The sequence below is a fragment of the Galendromus occidentalis genome, unplaced genomic scaffold, assembly GCF_000255335.2.
Source record: "Galendromus occidentalis unplaced genomic scaffold, Mocc_1.1 scf7180000077436, whole genome shotgun sequence".
Taxonomy (NCBI): Eukaryota; Metazoa; Arthropoda; class Arachnida; order Mesostigmata; family Phytoseiidae; genus Galendromus; species Galendromus occidentalis.
In genome coordinates, this window is record NW_003805424.1 from 285349 (window position 1) to 303988 (window position 18640).

General features: G+C 51.3%; 2 protein-coding genes and 1 long non-coding RNA gene across 4 annotated transcripts; 2 read left to right on the top strand and 1 right to left on the bottom strand.

Moving 5' to 3' along the window:
• The first annotated feature begins 3687 nt into the window (after nt 1-3687).
• LOC100897741 (calreticulin) lies at nt 3688-5775 on the top strand. Its single transcript, XM_003742934.2, has 3 exons — nt 3688-3818; nt 4317-4501; nt 4637-5775. The coding sequence occupies exons 1-3, from the start codon at nt 3740-3742 to the stop codon at nt 5600-5602; spliced, it is 1230 nt and encodes a 409-aa protein (XP_003742982.1). The 5' UTR covers nt 3688-3739; the 3' UTR covers nt 5603-5775.
• Nucleotides 5776-7126: 1351 nt separating this feature from the next.
• LOC100897886 (proline-rich antigen) lies at nt 7127-8728 on the top strand. 2 transcript variants are annotated; one of them, XR_001951180.1, is made up of 4 exons: nt 7127-7225; nt 7884-8055; nt 8151-8242; nt 8423-8728. It is a non-coding gene; the product is annotated as a proline-rich antigen (long non-coding RNA). The 2 variants fall into 2 exon arrangements; XR_001951178.1 differs by having other exon boundaries at nt 8417-8722.
• Nucleotides 8729-10790: 2062 nt separating this feature from the next.
• Kdm5 (Lysine demethylase 5) lies at nt 10791-18440 on the bottom strand. Its single transcript, XM_029111370.1, has 14 exons — nt 18291-18440; nt 16610-16800; nt 15963-16458; nt 15185-15871; nt 14899-15047; nt 13955-14773; nt 13673-13817; nt 13285-13577; nt 12759-13161; nt 12457-12637; nt 12144-12325; nt 11663-12064; nt 11344-11552; nt 10791-11116 (listed from the first exon to the last, which is right to left on the bottom strand). The coding sequence occupies exons 1-14, from the start codon at nt 18438-18440 to the stop codon at nt 10933-10935; spliced, it is 4491 nt and encodes a 1496-aa protein (XP_028967203.1). The 3' UTR covers nt 10791-10932.
• Between the last annotated feature and the right edge of the window lie 200 nt (nt 18441-18640).

Here is an 18640-nt window from a genome sequence, read left to right on the forward strand (position 1 = left end):
ACATACTTCAGGGGGGCAGCTCCGCGGATAGTCTCATTGGTCGCGACCCCCTCGGAGATAGCCTGCTTCAAGTACGCACCGATCACGTCGGTGGATGTTGGAAGGAGCTCCTCTAGTTTGAAGCAACTTCTCAGCGCCCGTCGTCAGAGTTTTACGTTTGAAAATTTGAAGATGCATCTCATTGTCTACTGTAACCCGTAACCTAAATTGCGCCTGTATTAAGCAGGATTGAGTCAATTCCAGAAAGTATCATAAAACCTGAACGAAGCTCCTATCTTTTTGTGCATATTTCTCTTTTTCAATGCATATATCGGCCCTTTTTCAGGGCTTACTTGCATGCATATTTCCGGTTTTTATAGTGCATGAAGTCACGGGCTCTAATGATTATACACGAAATAATTGATTTCGCGTGTAGATAGGGGGAGTAACTAAACGAGGAGTGGAGAAAGCCAAACTCTCTGGGGTCGCTCCCTCGTCGGCGTGAGAGAGATTGACCGGAGAAGCTGGAATGGAACCTATGTGCTACATTATAACATGATAACTCCAACTCCTTGCCGAAAGACTGCACCTGTCTCGAGCTGTCTGGGAGAACGCCTCTCGAAGTGGAAAAGATCCATATCGATCAAGAACGCCGCATGTGAGCGGAGAGGGTCCGTGGAGCCAGCTCACACAACGAAAGTCAAGTAAGGCTATCGATCGCCGGTCATATTTCAAGTGTGGCGATTGTTCACAACACACCGAGCGGCAGATATAGGCAAACTCGGAAAATTCTTCCAGTCGGAATCATCTCGGCCGTGATTTCTCCATATGATTCGCGAACAGACTTGTGAGCGCTTTGAGGAAGGATTGCTCGATGCGCAGAACGAACTTGACTTGATGAATCGAACGGAAAATATCGGAGAGTCTCACGCACATCTTCCTCCGAGGCACCGCATCAAATGTTGTTGAATCGCGCTCGATGCAAGCTCTGCATTCTCGCAGTTCCTCCCCGAGACTGATCGAACGGACGACTTCTTGTTCGGAATGCATTGATAGGCTCTCGACCTATGTGGAATGACCCCCAACCCCCAATTGCCACGAGAGAAGTCGTCTCAATTATTGAGATGTACCTACAAAGCAAGCAGCTGAATATGTAATGCCAGTATCAGATCTCTTCCGAACAAGGTTCCCGTTGTAGCTCTCCGGAGAGGGAATATCTAGGTCGATGATTTAGCGCTTGAGAATGATGATCTCCCGTTCACAGGATCGCGGAGCAGCGATTCCGAGCATAAACACGAGTTGAAGCCAAGATCAAGTTTTAACTCTCGTCGATCGGAGCTCGCGGAGCCCGGATGGCTACCTCTTCGAATAGCTCACACTGGGCTGGAATGGGGAGAGTATCCGGACGAAGGCGTTCGCCCCGATCAATTGGCATAACATCTAAGATCCGAATGGAACTTCCTCGGCCGCATAATTTGAGTGAGTTGAGAAGAAAACTCTACGGGGCCTTAAGAAGCACGCACTCCGAAATGATAACATTCCTACTGGAATGTAGAGTCTTTGTGTGTCAAGGGGTAATGAATGGACGATTCCGAGAAATGATATATTCAGACGTCAGGAAGTTCTGGATCCTTGAGCCTCCAAGTCCAAGCGGTAACACTTCGTTTTCAAGACGAAATCATGACGAGCTGGGAGCTCACAACGTTTATTCTACCATCTTTGCAAGGCGCTCGGGAACCCCCCTTGTACTACGCGGAAGAACTCCGGTCTGTGGGAATTCGTGGATGGTAGATTTTCAGCCTCAGCGTCAGGCCTCTGTACGCGATGCGTCTTCGGACGCAAACCTTGCGGGAGCGCTGTGGTATCGAACCCTATTTTGGGTTCGATACCACAGCCCCATGAGCTAGGATCCATTGAACGTATTCGTACATGTACGGACGTATGATACGAATGGCGGTATTGTCGTTATGCCGGCAGAGCCAGGGTCGATTCGCTCCGGACTGAGGGAGCGTCCGTCCTTCTGTCAGCTGCTGGTGCGGAGCCTCCTCTGTTTGCTGCCATGGAGGACTCAGTCGAGGAATTTTTTTTGAAAAATGTTCCCAACCCACGCTGCGTTGATGGTATTGGCCTGAATCCTCATGCATGAGCCTCCCTGTCACATGATCGGAACCCGTTGGCATGTACGAGTTCTTGGCAGACGGGAGAGAGTCCCTGCCCGCTCTAATTGAGATATTTTTCTATCGCATCCGTGGTCAACCTCTTCAATATGCTAGACGCTATTCATGATGAGTGCATCGAGTGTGGATCTTGATCAGTCGATTTTTTGAAGACCAGCCTGCTCTGAGTGGACATTCGCTGTGCGCGATTCGCCCAAAACCCGTCGGGGACGCTTGCGAGGGTTATTCCACTCGGCTCTCGATGATTCGCCTTATTTTACCGTTCATCCCGTTTTCCCCCGAGGTCGACGCTTGATCCCCCAGGTGAAGCCCTATTCTCTGTAAGTGAGTTAATCAGGCACCTGCCTGGAATGGACCTCTTAGGCGAGAGCCATCCAAACTTGCGCGGGAGAATCGATTCCTCGGATCGTTCAAGCCATGGGGAGCCTTTCTTCCCTCGGATTTGCTCCAGCTCCTTGAACCTAATGAGATTCCGCCTTCAGGAATGCCATCCGAAGCTTCAATGGAATCCAAAATTATCCTGGCGGAGGCTTCCCCATACCAGTGTTGTGGAATACAGATATGTTAGCGAAGAAGATACCCATCGTAGCTACTCGGGGTCCGCGAGCTCCGTTCGAGGAGACTCAGAGCTAGCTCTTGGCTTAGACTCGTGTCTAAAAAGATCCCTTCGGAGAGGGTCGAAACTTGAAGATGAAGTCCGAGACGCCTACAGCTGCAGCTTCTGCGGGAGAAACCCATGTACTCCGATTCAGAGGAAGTGCCGCGGGAAACGCAGGACGTTCGGTCCAAGATGCCAACGGAGAATCTGCACAGGGTTTTTATCCTGAGGAGAACTCCTGGATGGGGCTTGAGCGCAAGGCTCGCTCGTTGCTGACCTTGATTCCTTTACGAATTATTCCTCGTCTGAAGTGCAGGCACATTCCTGCAAACCACGATTAGACTCCAGCAGTATTGATATCCCTACGTTCAGAAATGAACTCAAGAACTTCACGCTAGTTCGCAGAGAACGGGGGAATCTCCGTGAAATCTCCGGGGCTCTCCGAATCAATTCACTCAGCCTCCGCAATAATCCCATTTAGACACATGGAGCTCCTAACGAACGGAAGGATCCTCGATTTCGCGGCAGGATCGCTCTTCCATTTTCGGAAATCGCTTCAGCTCCCGGGAGAATCGAGGAATCGAAGAGACGCATTTTTGATGCCCGCTCTCCCTGAGCCCGCTTCTTCTGGAACGTTCGACTCACGTCTCCTTCTAGCTAAGTGTGATCTCCCGGATCAGAGCCAAAAGTCGCATTGCTGCATCCAATATGATCGCTCCCGTCGTGTCTTCTAAACTTTTTTTCGACTCCGCGAGTCCCCCCGACTTGGGAACATTCCTCAGAGCTTCATAAACACATGAATCGCGCAAACTCGCACATTGCAGTACATATGGGTTTTGGCGCCAAATTCGAATGCCCATATGCAGCTCGTGGTGGCTGGTGATTGGTGGTTTGCCAGCCAATGAGAAAATGCCGTGTGGGATCTCCCTACACTATAACAATACACTACTCGTCAATACCGGCACACTCTTGTTTCGTGGCGGCGATGAGGTGTGCGCTATTACTGGCTCTTGTGGGGGCGACCCTCGCTGAGGTTCACTTCAAGGAGACGTTCGACGATGGAGGTTTGTTCCTGGTTGTAAATGATACCAAGCTTAGTGCTCTGCGCTGCGCGATGGAGATTTCTGAGGCAAACTCTGATCGAAAGTGACGCCAGCTCGTCCCCGAAAGGGAGCGGTTTGCGACATGCTACACGAAATATCGCCTAGATCTGCGGATTTACTGAGAAAGAGCCGCTATCGGAGTCTATGTCTCGAGTTAGTCGACATGGCGAATGACAAATTATCCGTGCCGTATCTCTTCGAACCGGGGAAGTGCCTAAAATTCAATGCGTGGCCATGTGTTCGGCTAGAACATGTGACGAAGACGTCGGGACGATGTCATTGAGACTCCGTCGAAATTTTCGAACTAGCTCTCCATCCAAAGCCGCTCTGGACTGGATTCCTTTCCTGCAGTGTGCATTGTGTCGAGATCCTGAATGCGACGACACCGGCTCAAGTACACGTCAGCCGATCGCTCCCGCGCGCATCGACGCTTTTCAAGCATCCATCTGTTTGTTTCAGATGCTTGGAGACAACGATGGGTGGACTCTGTTTTCAAAGGTGATGATCAAGGTAAATTTGAGCTAACCGCGGGCAAATTCTACGGCGACGCGGAAATCTCCAAAGGTCTCAAAACGTCTCAAGACGCCCGCTTCTACGGCCTGTCGAGCAAGTTCGATAAGTTCACCAACGAAGGCAAAAATCTGGTGAGTTCACACTAGCGGTGTTCGTTCGGCTACGAATGGATTTCGAGTCTTGATATCTCAGATGGAGCTATAGGGAGAGTGGTCGAGCGTATTCCGTCGAGATTCGGAAAGACTGATCCGAGATTCTCCTTCCAGGTCATCCAATTCAGCGTTAAGCATGAGCAGAATATCGATTGTGGGGGCGGTTACGTTAAACTCTTCCCTTGCGATCTCGATCAAGCGCAAATGAATGGAGATTCTCCTTACGGTATCATGTTCGGTCCCGATATCTGTGGCCCTGGTACCAGGAAAGTTCACGTAATTTTCAATTACAAGGGTACCAATCATCTGATTAAGAAAGATATCCGTTGTAAGGACGACGTGTTCACCCACCTGTACACATTGATCGTCAAGCCGGATCAGACCTACGAGGTACTCATTGACAATGAAAGTGTCGCTGCTGGATCTCTCGAGGAGGATTGGGACTTCCTGCCCCCGAAGAAAATCAAAGATCCCGAAGCCAAGAAACCGGAAGATTGGGACGAACGTGAGAAAATCGATGATCCTGACGACAGCAAACCCGAGGATTGGGACAAGCCTGAGTACATACCCGATCCGGAAGCGAAGAAACCCGAAGATTGGGACGATGAGATGGATGGCGAATGGGAACCCCCTCAAATCACAAATCCAGAGTACAAGGGTGAATGGAAGCCCAAGAAAATCGACAACCCAGCCTACAAGGGGAAATGGATCCATCCAGAGATCGATAACCCCGAATATAAGGCTGATGACAAAATTTACCTCCAGAAGGAAATCTGCCACATCGGATTGGACTTGTGGCAAGTGAAATCCGGAACTATTTTCGATAACTTCCTCATCACCGATGATATCGAATACGCCAAAAAATTCGGCGAGGAAACCTGGGGAGCGGTGAAAGACGCCGAGAAAAAAATGAAGGAAGAACAAGATGAGGCTCAAAAGAAGAAGGATGACGAAGAGGCTAAGAAAATGGAGGAGGAACTCGACAAGACCAAGACCCCTGAAGACGATGAAGTCGGTGAGGAAGATGACGACTCCGAACCGGTGGAGACTCCAGACAAAGACGATCACGACGAGCTCTGAGCGCGCGGCCTAGAAAAGACTGGTTTCGGACGCCGGAACTCAGGTACTCATGGTCGATACTTCTGAGTGGAGCCGCTGCTGCCATCTGCCAAATATCGGGCTTCCGTTTTTCATAGATGTAAATAAACTATACAGATCTTTATTTATTTAATAAAAGATGTCTTAGATTCTTTATCACTCTGACTACGCTTCCTCGAGATGCGAGCAGCGCTCGGCCCCCACGGGTCGGTGTTCGAACTCCGGTTGGGTCTATTGCCTCCGGAGCTCCATATAGCTAGAGTATTGAGCGACGATCGATCGTTGGGCCTGATTTGGGTGGATTTGGCGTCCTGGTCGTTCAATCCGATCATTCCGCTCAATGATTCTGTGATCTCCGGCACTGTAAGTGGAGAGTCGAGCCTTTGAGGGCCCACTGTACGGATGTTCACGTTTCGGTTTCCGGATTCCATCACCGATGCTCGAGGGTGCGAACTCCACAAAGCCCCATTCATCCCGAACCAGAAATATCCTCGAAACCCGCGAGCGTATTGTGCGGATAACCAGCTTCCCTTCTCTTCAGGACCTCGAACAGCACGTTTTGGGGAGCTCCCAAGAACCAGCTCCCAAAACGATTGGCTGGCGAGCGGAGAGAGCTACCAATAACCGGTCGCAGATTTGATACCCAGCACCGGGAACGCACATGATTTACTTGATCGCACCTGATCAGACGACGTCACCTTGTGATTCAGGAGATTCGGCTCGCAGTCTACATCAAGGAGCCTCAGTCATTCTGTCTGAGATCCCGTAGGTCTGATCGCCTCAATAAAGAGGAGTTCCTGGGAGACTCCGGGCGTCCTCCTCGAGTGGCTCCCTTTTCAACAATGGTCCAATACTCCGTCCGTCTGTCTCGTGTGCGATCACTGTGATTCGCAAGTCCATTCTCTCGGGTCGGAAACCATGTTTCAGCTCGTTCAGCGCGGGATATTTAGGGCAGCTCGACATCGGTTCCTATCTAGCGCGTGTGCTGCAAGGATGCAGATCCTATGAAACCTGAGTATTTTTCACGGCAAGTCGCCTTCGGTGATCTTCGATCTACTGCCATGATGTTCGCTGACATCCGGGGAACATTCAGTCTGCGACAGCCGCGACGGTTGCTACAGAAAATGCCTGTATCCGCGATGGTTTGAGGGCGTTTCGAATGCAATGACGCATACAAAGTCATCTCAGGTTGTTGTCGGGGCGGATTGAGAAATTTTAGGGAACGAACCTTCTCACCGCTCGGATGACGGCGATGATGCCTAAAAGAACGGATGTTCTCCCTGGGGCCTCGCTTGGCCCTGCTTCTCATGATTCAGCATCATAGGCTCCGTGGAGCGAGGTTCACGCGAGGGCAGCCGTGAGCAGAGTCCGAGCGTAGGTCTCCGCTTTGCTTAACCGTTGAAAAATCGCAGCGGGATCTTCGTCTCCGAAACACGTTTCCGGTGGGCACGTCAATACGTCAATGGAGGCGGAGCGGGTAGGCAAGGCGCGCGCAGCTTGCTGAAAGGCTCAATATAGTTGGCGACAATACGCTCATATCAAGCAGCGAGGAAGTAGTCTTTTCGAAGCGCAAACCACTCGCTAAGCGTCTTGAAAGGTTCCAGGGTGAGTTCTTGAGCTCGTCAGAATTTCTGTCCCTCGTCGATTTGAGAAGTAGATTTTAATGTGGGACCCCAGCGTGCTGGTCTTCGGGTCCATCCTCCTCTACGTGTACTGTATGATGTTAGAATACGGAGCAGACACTTTTACACAAAGTTATGAGACCCAAGTATGATCAGAGGCAATATCGATGGCTCGTCCTACCGTCCGAGAAGAGTTCGATTATTCGTCTCGACGGCGGAATCAACGGGATTGGGGGAGGCTCGATCCATTGGTGGCGTACGCTCCTCTCCGATGAGTTGTCCTCAGAATGCTTCGGGACCCTCTTCTCGAAACGAGGATCCCGATTCCGTAGGCCTTGCGAGCTTGCCAAATTCCTGAGAACCGTCGCTAGCGACAGAACCGGCCGTATCCTGGCAAATAATTCCGAACAGAGGTCTGATAGACAGCAATGAGTCATCCTAGGGTCAATATCGAGGTCTACAGCTACGTTCGTTCATTGCCAGGACAAAGGACGCTGCGGATGCTCAGAGCTTGACGAAAGATGATTCTCGATCGGCGCTCTCGCGCCGGTCATTCAGGAGTAGTTGGCCCGCGAGGAGGCCGTCTGGGCCTCCAATTCACTATTATCAAGCACCAAGCTTCGAAAACGGATGTTTTTCAGATGTCAGGTCATTTCGACCCAAACTATGTCGAGCGGCGAGAACGCGAACGCCGAGAACGGGAATGCTCGGGTTCTAACACGACTACGACCTTTTTCAACACTGGGGGATACGCTCCACCTCCCCCACCGACACTCTACGATGACTTCAGGCCTACCCCTCCTTCTTATCCGAGTGAGTATTCCCGTACGTCGCAGGTTAGTGCCGGGGGGATTCGACCCAATTACCGTACATTCTTCCCGAGATTTCAACTGCTCCTTCGCTCGCAGGCAATGCCCCGCCGTACATGGCCCCCAGTGCACCTCAGATGCCATACCCCGAGTCCTACAGGCCACCAGGCGGATACTACGCGCCACCGCCGGTATTTGAGTCTCCAATCTCTAGGGAGTCATTTTGTTATCATCCCCGGCTCTCCATGTCTTGGATCACGAGTCCATGCTTAGTCTCAAATCGAACACGCATAGCACGCAGAGTTCCGGGGCAGCTCATGACCGAAAATCTCATTCAAGGCCGAAGCTAATGGATGACTTTTCAGCCTCAGCAATACGCGCCTCCGCCTCCCCCTTGCGGTTCTTATGCTCCGCCACCCCCGCCAATGTAGAAGTTCTCCCGTTCTTCACACCAATTCATCGAGTGGGCATTTCCCGTTCTCTCGAGACCATGTCGCGCTGCAACTGAACTGTCGGAGACGACCTCAGAAGAAGCTCCCTCCGCCGACGTTCCCCCCTCAGTTGGAGGGGGAGCGTCCGAGCTCTTAAGGGTCGCTCCTTCGAAGCTCGGACTCACCTTTGTGGGAGAATAAACTATCAGCGACTTTTACCAAGTTTCCTTTGCTGCGCTTAAAACATTCGAATCACTGCATTAGGCGCATGCCACGGCGGAAACGAGAAGGAGTGGGGTGGTCAGAGTTGCACTCTTTATTTCGTGCAAACCTCTTTATCAGCCATCAGGATCGCTCGCAGGCCGACGGAGCGATATCGGTTGCCATGGAGACGGACCGTGCCGATTGAGTGAATCATGTCGGAGTGAGCCGTCTCGCTCCGGGGTAACTTTCGGAATCTCTGCTCAATAATCGAAGCTGCAGCCCGGCTTGAGCTTCGATGGTTTGAAGACCTGGTTCCCGCCAAAGGGAATATCGAACTGCGAAGAGCTCCCACGATCGATTGCTGGCATGAAAACACTGCGTTTCCTGTTGTAGTTGTAACAGCACGCCCTAAACATAGCCGTATGGCACGCATCTGGAATGAGCACCCGATGACGAATCTCGCTCCGCTCGATATAGCTAGGTATTCAGCCAGGTCAGACAGGCTCGATCGGAACTCACCGGCGCATTCGGGACCACATCCCTGGCAATCTCTCTCGGCCCTGGTGAATACACAGAGAAGGGCAAGCAGAGCACAGCTCACCAGGAGATTCCTCATCATGGTCTCTCAAATGCTCGTTCCTTCGCGAGTGTCGCCTTTATACTCGCTAGCTACGCGAAACATATGGACAGGAGGTCCTTAGCCAGGTTCATCAAGGAACGTCTTGTTGGAATATCAATCGCTTCCTCAATACAGAATCGTTCTGTGATTACTCTCGGGACTTCGTGGAAGAGAGGCGGGAGCGCATCGAGTCTGCTCTCAGTGAAGAACGAGTCCGCTCCTTCTAGCGCTGGCCTGCTCGTCAAGTCAGTCTCTAGGGAACGGCTTCAGCTAACGCGACCGACTCATGGCCGGGATTATGGGATGTACCTACAGGATATCCCTCAGAACCCGATGTCCGCCTCGTCCGTACACTCAAGAATCCTCTTTCACCCTCTCATGCGATTCTCGGCCACACATCTCAGAAGCTCAGCTGGAAAAACTGGTGATCAGAACAATGCCGGCTCAGGCAGTATTCACGATTTTTCAGCATCCTCGAGGAAAATTCGATGCTTGAACAACAGAACAATCTCTACTTTCCAACCGAGCTTGCAAACGGAATCTACAATTATTTTCCATCTTGGGCTGGCAGCGTTGAGTCCTAATGGTCGGGGCAAAGTCTCACGAGGGACTCCGAGTGCTACGATACGGCACGAATTCGGAACGATAGATACCCGCCGCTAGCGGTGGGGCGCAAGCGCTCGCGATTCGGCCCGATCGCGCACGCGAGGTCCGAGGCTTCGCTCATTTCTTCTGGGCTGGAGCAGCGAAGTCGACGAGTCCTAGTGGATCCCCCAATTTCCCCGATCGTTTCGAGAAACCGAGTCTGACCAAAATTCATACGGATAGCGTTTTCACAGAAGACTGACCTGATCTTAGCGAATCAGCCGAGTCATTCTTTTATTCCATAATATCCAACCTTCGCCGGACGGGCAGCTCACCGCGCTGATCCACCCATAATTAATATTACATCTGACTGGATCCCTCGAATAAATGATCTCGAATCCACGCGGAGAATGACATCATACTCGACAGGAGATGCTATGGTTTCCGATTGGCTCCGCGAGACCCGGCGGTGCGTCAGTGACGGAGCGATACCGACTTGTAGGACGAAGGAAATAGTCAAGGAATACAGGAGATCTTTTCCATGTTTACGTCTTCCAGTCGTTGGGAACACTCGAGGAGCGTTCGGGCAGTCAACACATTTTGTTGCTGTTCGTTATTCGCTGTTTAAAGTCAGTTCTTACTCAAGGGAAAAGGAACAAGACATCGAGCTCGTAGCGAAGATGCTTCAAGAATCAGGAGCTCCGATGCAGGGATTCGGCCTCCAACTCCATTATGCTCGAGGAGAGATCGCTCTAATGTAAGAAAAACAATCTTCACGGGGGACGTGGACGATTTGACAGTTTCCCCCTTCATCTGAAGCCGCTCTATCTTCAGATGGATCGATGAGGAAATGTCAGAGTCGCCTGGCGCCGCAAGGCAGGGGCTCTCAAATTGATTCTCAGAATTCTTTGTTCTCCGTCCAATGTGAGGAAGCCATCTTTCCACCGACTGCGGAAAGCTCTAACAGCGGTCCATGTATATTTATAAACAATATTTACACACTTTACATTATAGTGGCGACGCGAACCACGACGAAGAGATCCTATTTAGAATCGTGTCCCTCCGTTATCAGCGTGGAACAGGGTCCGCATACGAAGTCGTCGTCCATTTTGTGGTCGTCCGGCAGACCTACGCAGCGCATGTGATACCATTTATCGCAGCCTCCGTCGCACTGGACCCAGTTAACGGAATCTTCCTCCGGCCGAGAGCATTTTTCCGCAGAGCACCTGGGAATGAAGGACAGCCTCTATGAAATACTCCCCCAAAGACTTCCGCGGTCCTCGACAAGAAATACGCAATGACGATGCCCTTCTCTGGCGTTTTGCGTTGAAACATGTACCTACTCAGGAAATATTGTCTCAAATATGATCGAAATATGATCCCAGGGTTGGGCGGACAGCCTGTCGGCGAACAGCTCTCTTTCCCCCTCCCTCGAGTTTTCGCGAGTACTTACAGCTCCTCTCCCCCTTCGGCGTCCTCTTCCGCTTCATGACTCGTGGGCTGGAAGCGGGAATTGAGGCTGACGGCCCCCGCGGGCACGAGTACTTTTCGTTGGCGTCGTCCGTCTTCGCTGAGGATCGCTGGTTTCCTACCGCGCTTTTTCGGGAAATCTTCACTCAGATTGGCTCCAGTGCTCAATGCGGAGAGGTTAGCCCTCGTTGACTGCGGAATAATTGCGAAATCAATGCGAAGGACCGAAGTTCGCGTGCATGGGGCTTCTCGACACAGAAACAAGAATATTCCACAACTCTCATTCCCTACTCGAGACTTACAGCGATTATTCTCCAGAGGAGCATCGTCTCTTCGAGCGAGACTTCGAGTAGATCCCCTTCCATCATGACCTCTTCTAAATGCAGCAAGAGATTCTCCGACAGTTGGATGAGCGGTCGCGAATAATACCAGCCGTCTTGGAAGGCACTCTTCTCGGGCGATTTCGTCGTGGAGGCGCCTTTCTTCGGCTTCCTTCTTGCCGCAAGTCCGAACGTCGCCTCGAGTTTCTCCATTTCCCCGCGCTCTAATTGGTTGCAAATGTGATGCAATTTCTTGATAGCATCCTGCACTTCGCGATTCCGCAGCGCCTCACGGGCCTTGTTCTGCCATAGCATGGCGCGATCAGTGAGCCATTGTAGCGCCTCGCCCTCGACCAGCCGGACTGGGATACTCTCCAACGATAACTGTGCGGAGGGTGACATTAGCAGGGTGGATGAATGAATATATATGGAATAGGCAGCCAGGTATCGGGGCTTTACTCACCAACAAACTCAGTATGTTCTCGAGTCCAGGCCTCCGGCCTCGTTGGCACCAAATGCACAAGAATTTAGGAGGAATGAGGCTCGCTGTTTTCGATGATTTGAAGGCGTTGAAGTTCGTCGCCGAAGAGGCTTCGCTCGAGATAGGCTCAGGTGTCAATACACACGATGAAGGCACGCATGCCACTGGAAAAAAATGTTTCTGAGATGGTTCCAGATCTCTCTCGAGCTTCCCAAGGCCGAGTGAATAATATGATTAAATCGGAGCTTCTCGGGAAAATGGTCTTAGGCATACAAACACGCAATCGGACACCTACGGTGGAAATAGTCGTTGCACAGAACACATTGTATCATGTTGAGATTGAACGCTTTGTGACATATGCAATGCTTTTCTTCCACGCCTTGCTTCGTCGGCCGTAGGCGTCTCTGTTGGTTGTGTTTCCGCAGCTTACGCTGATACTCGAGTTCTCTGATCGCCGTCGCCTCGAAAGCCTCCGCCTGAGGAGATCATTGTTTGTGAGATTATAATTTTCTTCGGGATCAAGCTTCGACCCGCTACCCAATGGAAGCAGCCACCGGACATCTCGTGAAATCAATGCGCTTAAAAGTTTCTACTCACGACGCTTATCTCCTCCTTCTTATTTATCTGCACTCCGCGCAGGCTGAGAGGATCGTCTCTCGGACTCAGAATATCAAGAAGATGAACTCCTGCTGGTGTGTTCTTCTTCATGAAAATTTTCGTCGCGCGTTCCCGCCACTGTTTCGCATTGGTGACCAGCTCCTCCAACTTCGACGACCAAGGCTCCAAGCCTAGCTGGATGTTCTTTGATTTGTTCAGGAGAGCTTCTAATTGATCAAGATAAGGACGGTGATCTCGTTTCGGGGTGAGCGTATCCATTTGTTCAATCCAGTCTTTGGCTTTGTAGAACGCTTCCTCCAGCAGCAGGACTGACGGCAATTTGACCGGAATCCGCAATGCTTCTTGTAGCCGTTGCTCAATATCAGCCACCGTTGGTTTGACTCTGGACGGAAAAGAGTTCGACATCAGTATTTGAATGAAAGGACATTTCTGTAGCAGGAATCTGCAATCTCAACTTTGATTCGCCCTGGCCGAAAATGGGACAGGGACCGAACAGATCACTCACTTCGCTTTCAGGACTTCCGCCGCCCAGTCCTCGTGGCGCTCGCAGTCCACTAACATCTGTTGGAGTTGCCCGGCTCTACTTTCAACGTTTCTGTGCGGAGCCAAATTCACGCCCTCCCGGAGAAAACCGCGGATATCGTTGAGCGTAAGTTCGCCCAGACTCTGGCAGTTGTCTCTCCTCGGTTCCAAGAAGGGTCCTACTTTCCGGAGCCAGGCCACTCGTTCTTGTTTATATCTCAGTTGAGTCAACTGAGGTAGTTCGACATCGAGAGCCTCGCCCTGAATCGTCATTTCCTGGAGAGATATTGGATAATGTTATACCAGGCCCGGGATTCCCCACAGAACAGATGCTGACAACACGATCGGCAGGGTAATCTTCCGCCGCTCACCCTGAGTTTGTCGAGTGGAAGAGATTCGTCGCTGTCATCGGTCTGGAGGAAAGTCGCTGCTTCCGCACAGAAAATTTCAACTTTATCGATCAGGCTTTTCACTATAGCCGTTTCTTTGATGGTGCACTGCATGGTTTGCATTTCTCTGTGAAAAATCGCTCTCTTGAGATGGCGGCGAAGTGAGGAAAGGCCCCACACCCCGGAAGGTTCATCGCCAGAGGCAACCGTTGGGCGTTCACCTCAACCGAATAAAGAGCATCGACTCGACTCGAGGCTACTTACGTGTAAAATTTGGCCAGCTCTTCTTTAGTCAGTCGGCCCACAGGCTGATTGATATCTTGACGGCGCGTGCGAATCTTAGTGGCCAAGAGCTGCTGTGCATACTGGGCATAGGTCTCAGCCTGTCTTACGGCCTTCCGCAAAATCGCTCCACCATCGACCAGTGGATAGGAATTTTCCGTGGCTTCGTTGACGAGGGTTTTCAGCTCTTCAAGTGTGGGCTTCGGATCTCTATCCTTCCGGAGAAGTTCGCGGACTTTGTTGCGCCACAAATCGAAAGCTTCCGACCTCTTCCGAAGGTTATCCAACAGCTCAGGCAGTTCGTCGAGTGTATATCGATACTTCAGAATGAGCTGTTCCGGTTTACACGAGGAACAAATACTCTTGAAGTGATGCAAGCAAGTCATCAGGCTGTTCTTCTGCTCGACGCCGTCTTCGCCTCTCGGGACCAGCGCGGATCCTGCCGCGTTCTCCTTGCACTCGCATGTCACTGATGATAGGAAGCATGTCGTGTTGCACACCATACATTGTCGTTCATCGTCGTTTATCAACTCGAAAACAACCCGCTCGTATTTCACGACCCCATAGTCTCTGACTATGTTCCGGAGAGCGGTCTCGGACTTGACCATGATCAGCATGTCTTCGAAAGCGACCGTCGCCAAACCGACTTCGATTCTCTCCGGCTCCGTGGCCATTCTGCAGATGAGTTCATCGTGACTGAAGACACACTTGCGATTGAGGAGCGAGTAGTGGTGGATACACAAGCGACCGATGGACAACCAATCAGCCGGGCAGAAATTCACAGCTTCGGCGAAATTATACCTGCGAGGAAAGAGAATCTCTTGATTGGTCGATTAGTCAGCGTTTCGAGCCCGGAGACTCCACGGGAGGACACTCCGAAACGGCCAGAGCTGCGATTTGCCGAGGTACTCGCAAATAAAGCTCACCCTTGATTGAAACCTGCGTGGTAGGCCCTTGGGAAAGTGAGAATGAATTCCCCCGGTTTCTGATCCACGCGATATATTGGAACTCCAGCATCCTGGAGTATTGTTGGATTCATGATTGTGACCAGCTGGTGTAGGAGATCGGGTTGAGCCTGAAATGTCGCGAGAATGTGTCATCGACAAGAGGGTCGACGTGTTACCGCCACGATTCCACGACGATCGCATTCGGCGAACGGAGCATATGAAACATTGGGACGCTCTTGGGAAGCCGAACAAGGAGGGAACTAACCTCGAAAAGCTCCGGTGCTTTTTTCGACATGGCGGCTTCAAACTGCTCAGCAGCGTCGCCGGGTACCCCGTACCAGGTTTTCGGCTCCCCCCAATGGAGGTAATTGATCGAATAACTCCAGTGATCTTCGTTATGCCAACAGAACGTCGAGAAACACATGCCCACATATACCCACGGCACTTTCATGCCCGAGATATCGCCGTCGATGTAGCGGAGGACGGAAGACGCGTGGTTTGCGATGTTGTTCAAGTTCCAGTAGGATGTGGCGTATTCTCGGTCCTCGGGGAGGAGTCCCGGGGTATTCGCCGTGGGGAAACCACTCCCAACTTCGGCGGAATGGAGATCGGCACCGTATTCAACGGTGACGTCTGCGTGTATGTCGGATAGTACCCTCCAGAATTCTTTCTCGACTGTGCTCGTCTTGACAGTATGGCCCGGCTTGTGGAAATAGTCTCTCTTGAACGTATCTGCCATCTCTCCGAACTCCTGTAGAGTATACTCCTGACGAGCTTGCTCGAATCCAAAAGCCTCTTTTGGAGTGAGAACTTCGTTCGCCACGCATTTCGGACATCGCCACTCTCCGCGAGGAACTTCGTGTAAGGGAGGTCGGAGACAGAACAAGTGGAACGAGTAATCACATTTGTCGCACATTAGGAGTCGGTCTTCATCGTCGCCTTTTTGACAAGCCTGCGGATCGTATCATGAGTTAGTCGAGACCTCGCTTCCCCTGTCGGGGGAAACTTCTCGCCGGCATCAGCGAAGGATTCTTGGAACTCACCTTGCATATGATGTGAGCAACGGCTGAATCGCTATCGTTCGTCGACTTGTCGACCTTTCCTTTTTTCTTCGGTGGCGAATAGCCAGGCAGTTTGGGTCCTGCTCCGTAGAAGGCTAATCGTTTGAGTTCCTTATTGTCCTTGACGTCTTCCTCCTGATTCTCGTCGTTGACAATCGGCTCACAATGACGCTTGCTCCTTCTTTGGCTCACTGTGCTCGGAGGCGGGATATTCTGCCTTTGCACAATGTCGTGCGGGACGTAGTCTCTATCGACAACGGTTTCCGCTTTCGACTCGTTCTGTTTCTCGTCCGGCGCCACGAAACCTCCAGTCTGTTTGAAGATGTCGTACGGCAAGAGGAGCCGTTCGTAATGATTTCGCAATACCGTGGAGAGCGATTTCACTAGGGGCAAACCAAGTTTCTGCACAACTCTGAACCATTTACGTTCTTTCCCGACGCGCTCGAAACCGCCCTCGCTTTCGACGATGCGATGCAGCCTGAAATCCAAAAAATTGACCCAGGTGAGCGGATTGGAGCTTTTTTCATCAAGGCTATCAGGTCGGATTTGTCTTCTGTTCTGCTTCGCTAGACATAATGAAAATCGAAACGTCGCAATCGTACGTCTCTGTTCCTCGTGCATCTACTCACTTGAACAGATCGAGACTTCTCCTCTCAACGATGGGAATTTTGAGACTATTGCCCCTGAGATGCCAAAACTTGGCGATTTTGTCGAGGAAGTTAAGTTTTAATCGAGACGATGCTTCCAGCTCTGAAAGTCGCTGAACTCGAGGAGTGAATCTGAAGTTGTCAACGTCGACGACGAAAGGCGGTTGCCAGCCCTGAAAGGAAAGAGCACCTCTAATGAGAACACACGCTACGGCGCGTTGCCACCTGATGGACCTTGGTACATGCTCCCCATGGATTTTAGGGGGCCCACCCCGAGATGGCCCCGACTAGCGAAGAATCAGATTACCGTCCCGACGAGGACTGAACTTCGTCGGGGAGCAGCAGCAGCACCGCACGCTACGACAATCGAAAACTCGAGCGAAATCTAGATCGACCTGCTCCAATGACCAACACTTCGGATCCCCTTGATCCTCGAGCAATACTCTGGGCCAAGTCTGGGTCTGGGGCAGCGCCGGGCAACCTGAGCCTCAGGTTTCCAGGGGAGGACGATATCGGGTACGAGGATTCCACATGATTTTGAGGAAATCGATACCCTCGGGTAGTGACTCTGCGCCCCAATCTGCACAACGATTGAGCTCGTCACGGTTGACTCACTGATTGATTGAAATGCTCCGAACCCAAGCGATCATCGCTTGAATATATGTACGCGCGGATCTCCGCTGAGCGATGTCGATTCTTCGGCTCTTCTTAGCCGAGGATACAGCTTTATTCGCGATCTCTGAGTGAGTCTTGATCCCGAGCCGTCCGCCACTCGGCAACGAACCGTTCGCGGAATATTTCGAGCGAAGCCAACATCAATCGTCGCTGCACTCGTATCGGGGATCGGCGTGGCTAGAACAGCACTCACATCGGTAGATGTTGAGACCTCGCGTTTTAGGGCGAAAGATCAGAAATTCGAGCAGCTACCGTCGACATCGAATGCCCCTAGGATCGGATCCGAGACTCTGCGAGGATATCCTCCAATATCCAATAGTCGTAGATCGCGGGACAATATCTGCAATGATTTGCCACAATGAGGTGATGCCTCTCCTCCGCCCGGCTGGCTGCCAGACTGCCTTCCACAGGCCTCGCGGGGCCGCTGGTCTACGTGACTTATGTCAAATGCTGCTAAGCGGCCATATACAGGTGAAATAATTGGAATCCTCCATCAGGTTGTCTCTTATGGCGTATAGAACGCTCACAGCTATGCGATAGAACGCAGAAGACAGAATAAATTATGTTCAACGCATCAGGCCTAAGAAGCTGGAGCTCAACTCGGATATTCTCGAAGTTGAACAAATCACGGTGACGGAGTTTCTCTACACTTCAGGAAGTGTATTCAGGCCCTTAGTCTTTTTTTCTGTCCTGAAATTCTCGTCGTTTCAGCAATCACCCAGACATGGGCAAGTCGGGAGGTGCTCGCACGTTTTTCTACCTAGTCATGCCCAGACAAGCGACAAGTTGGAAAACTTCATCATAAGCCAGCAGGTTGTACGGTCAGCACCCAAGAAAATCAACTCCAATTGATAAAATAGCGTTTCTGTCTTCCTTTCAACGCTGGCTTCAAGGTTATACGCATCACAAATGGCTATGCTTGTTTCGCGGCGCTCCGCAACTAGACGCTGCCTCTTACTCGCGACTCACGCGGTTCTTTGGTACTTGCCTGTGGCGGAATAACTTTACAAACTCCAGATTTTTCCGCTATATGACGTATCTTGGCGATATACGCCAGAGGATCTCTGAAGTCTTCATGAGATGGTTCGAACACATGACACTCTGGCGGAGGAACAAACTCTCTGTCGTCAGGATCCATTTCAGTCGCGTTGGAGATGTTCGGCAGGCCAAGAGGGCCGGCCTTTCACAGAATTAAATCACTCGACTTATATCTGTGGACGCACAACGAAAAGCTGTTCACTGCGCTGAGTTATTGGGCCGCTATGGACTGGTGGTGGTGCTCACTCACTCAATACTGCGGCCATTTTAGAAAGGAACGCACCACAAAGGTTTCACAAG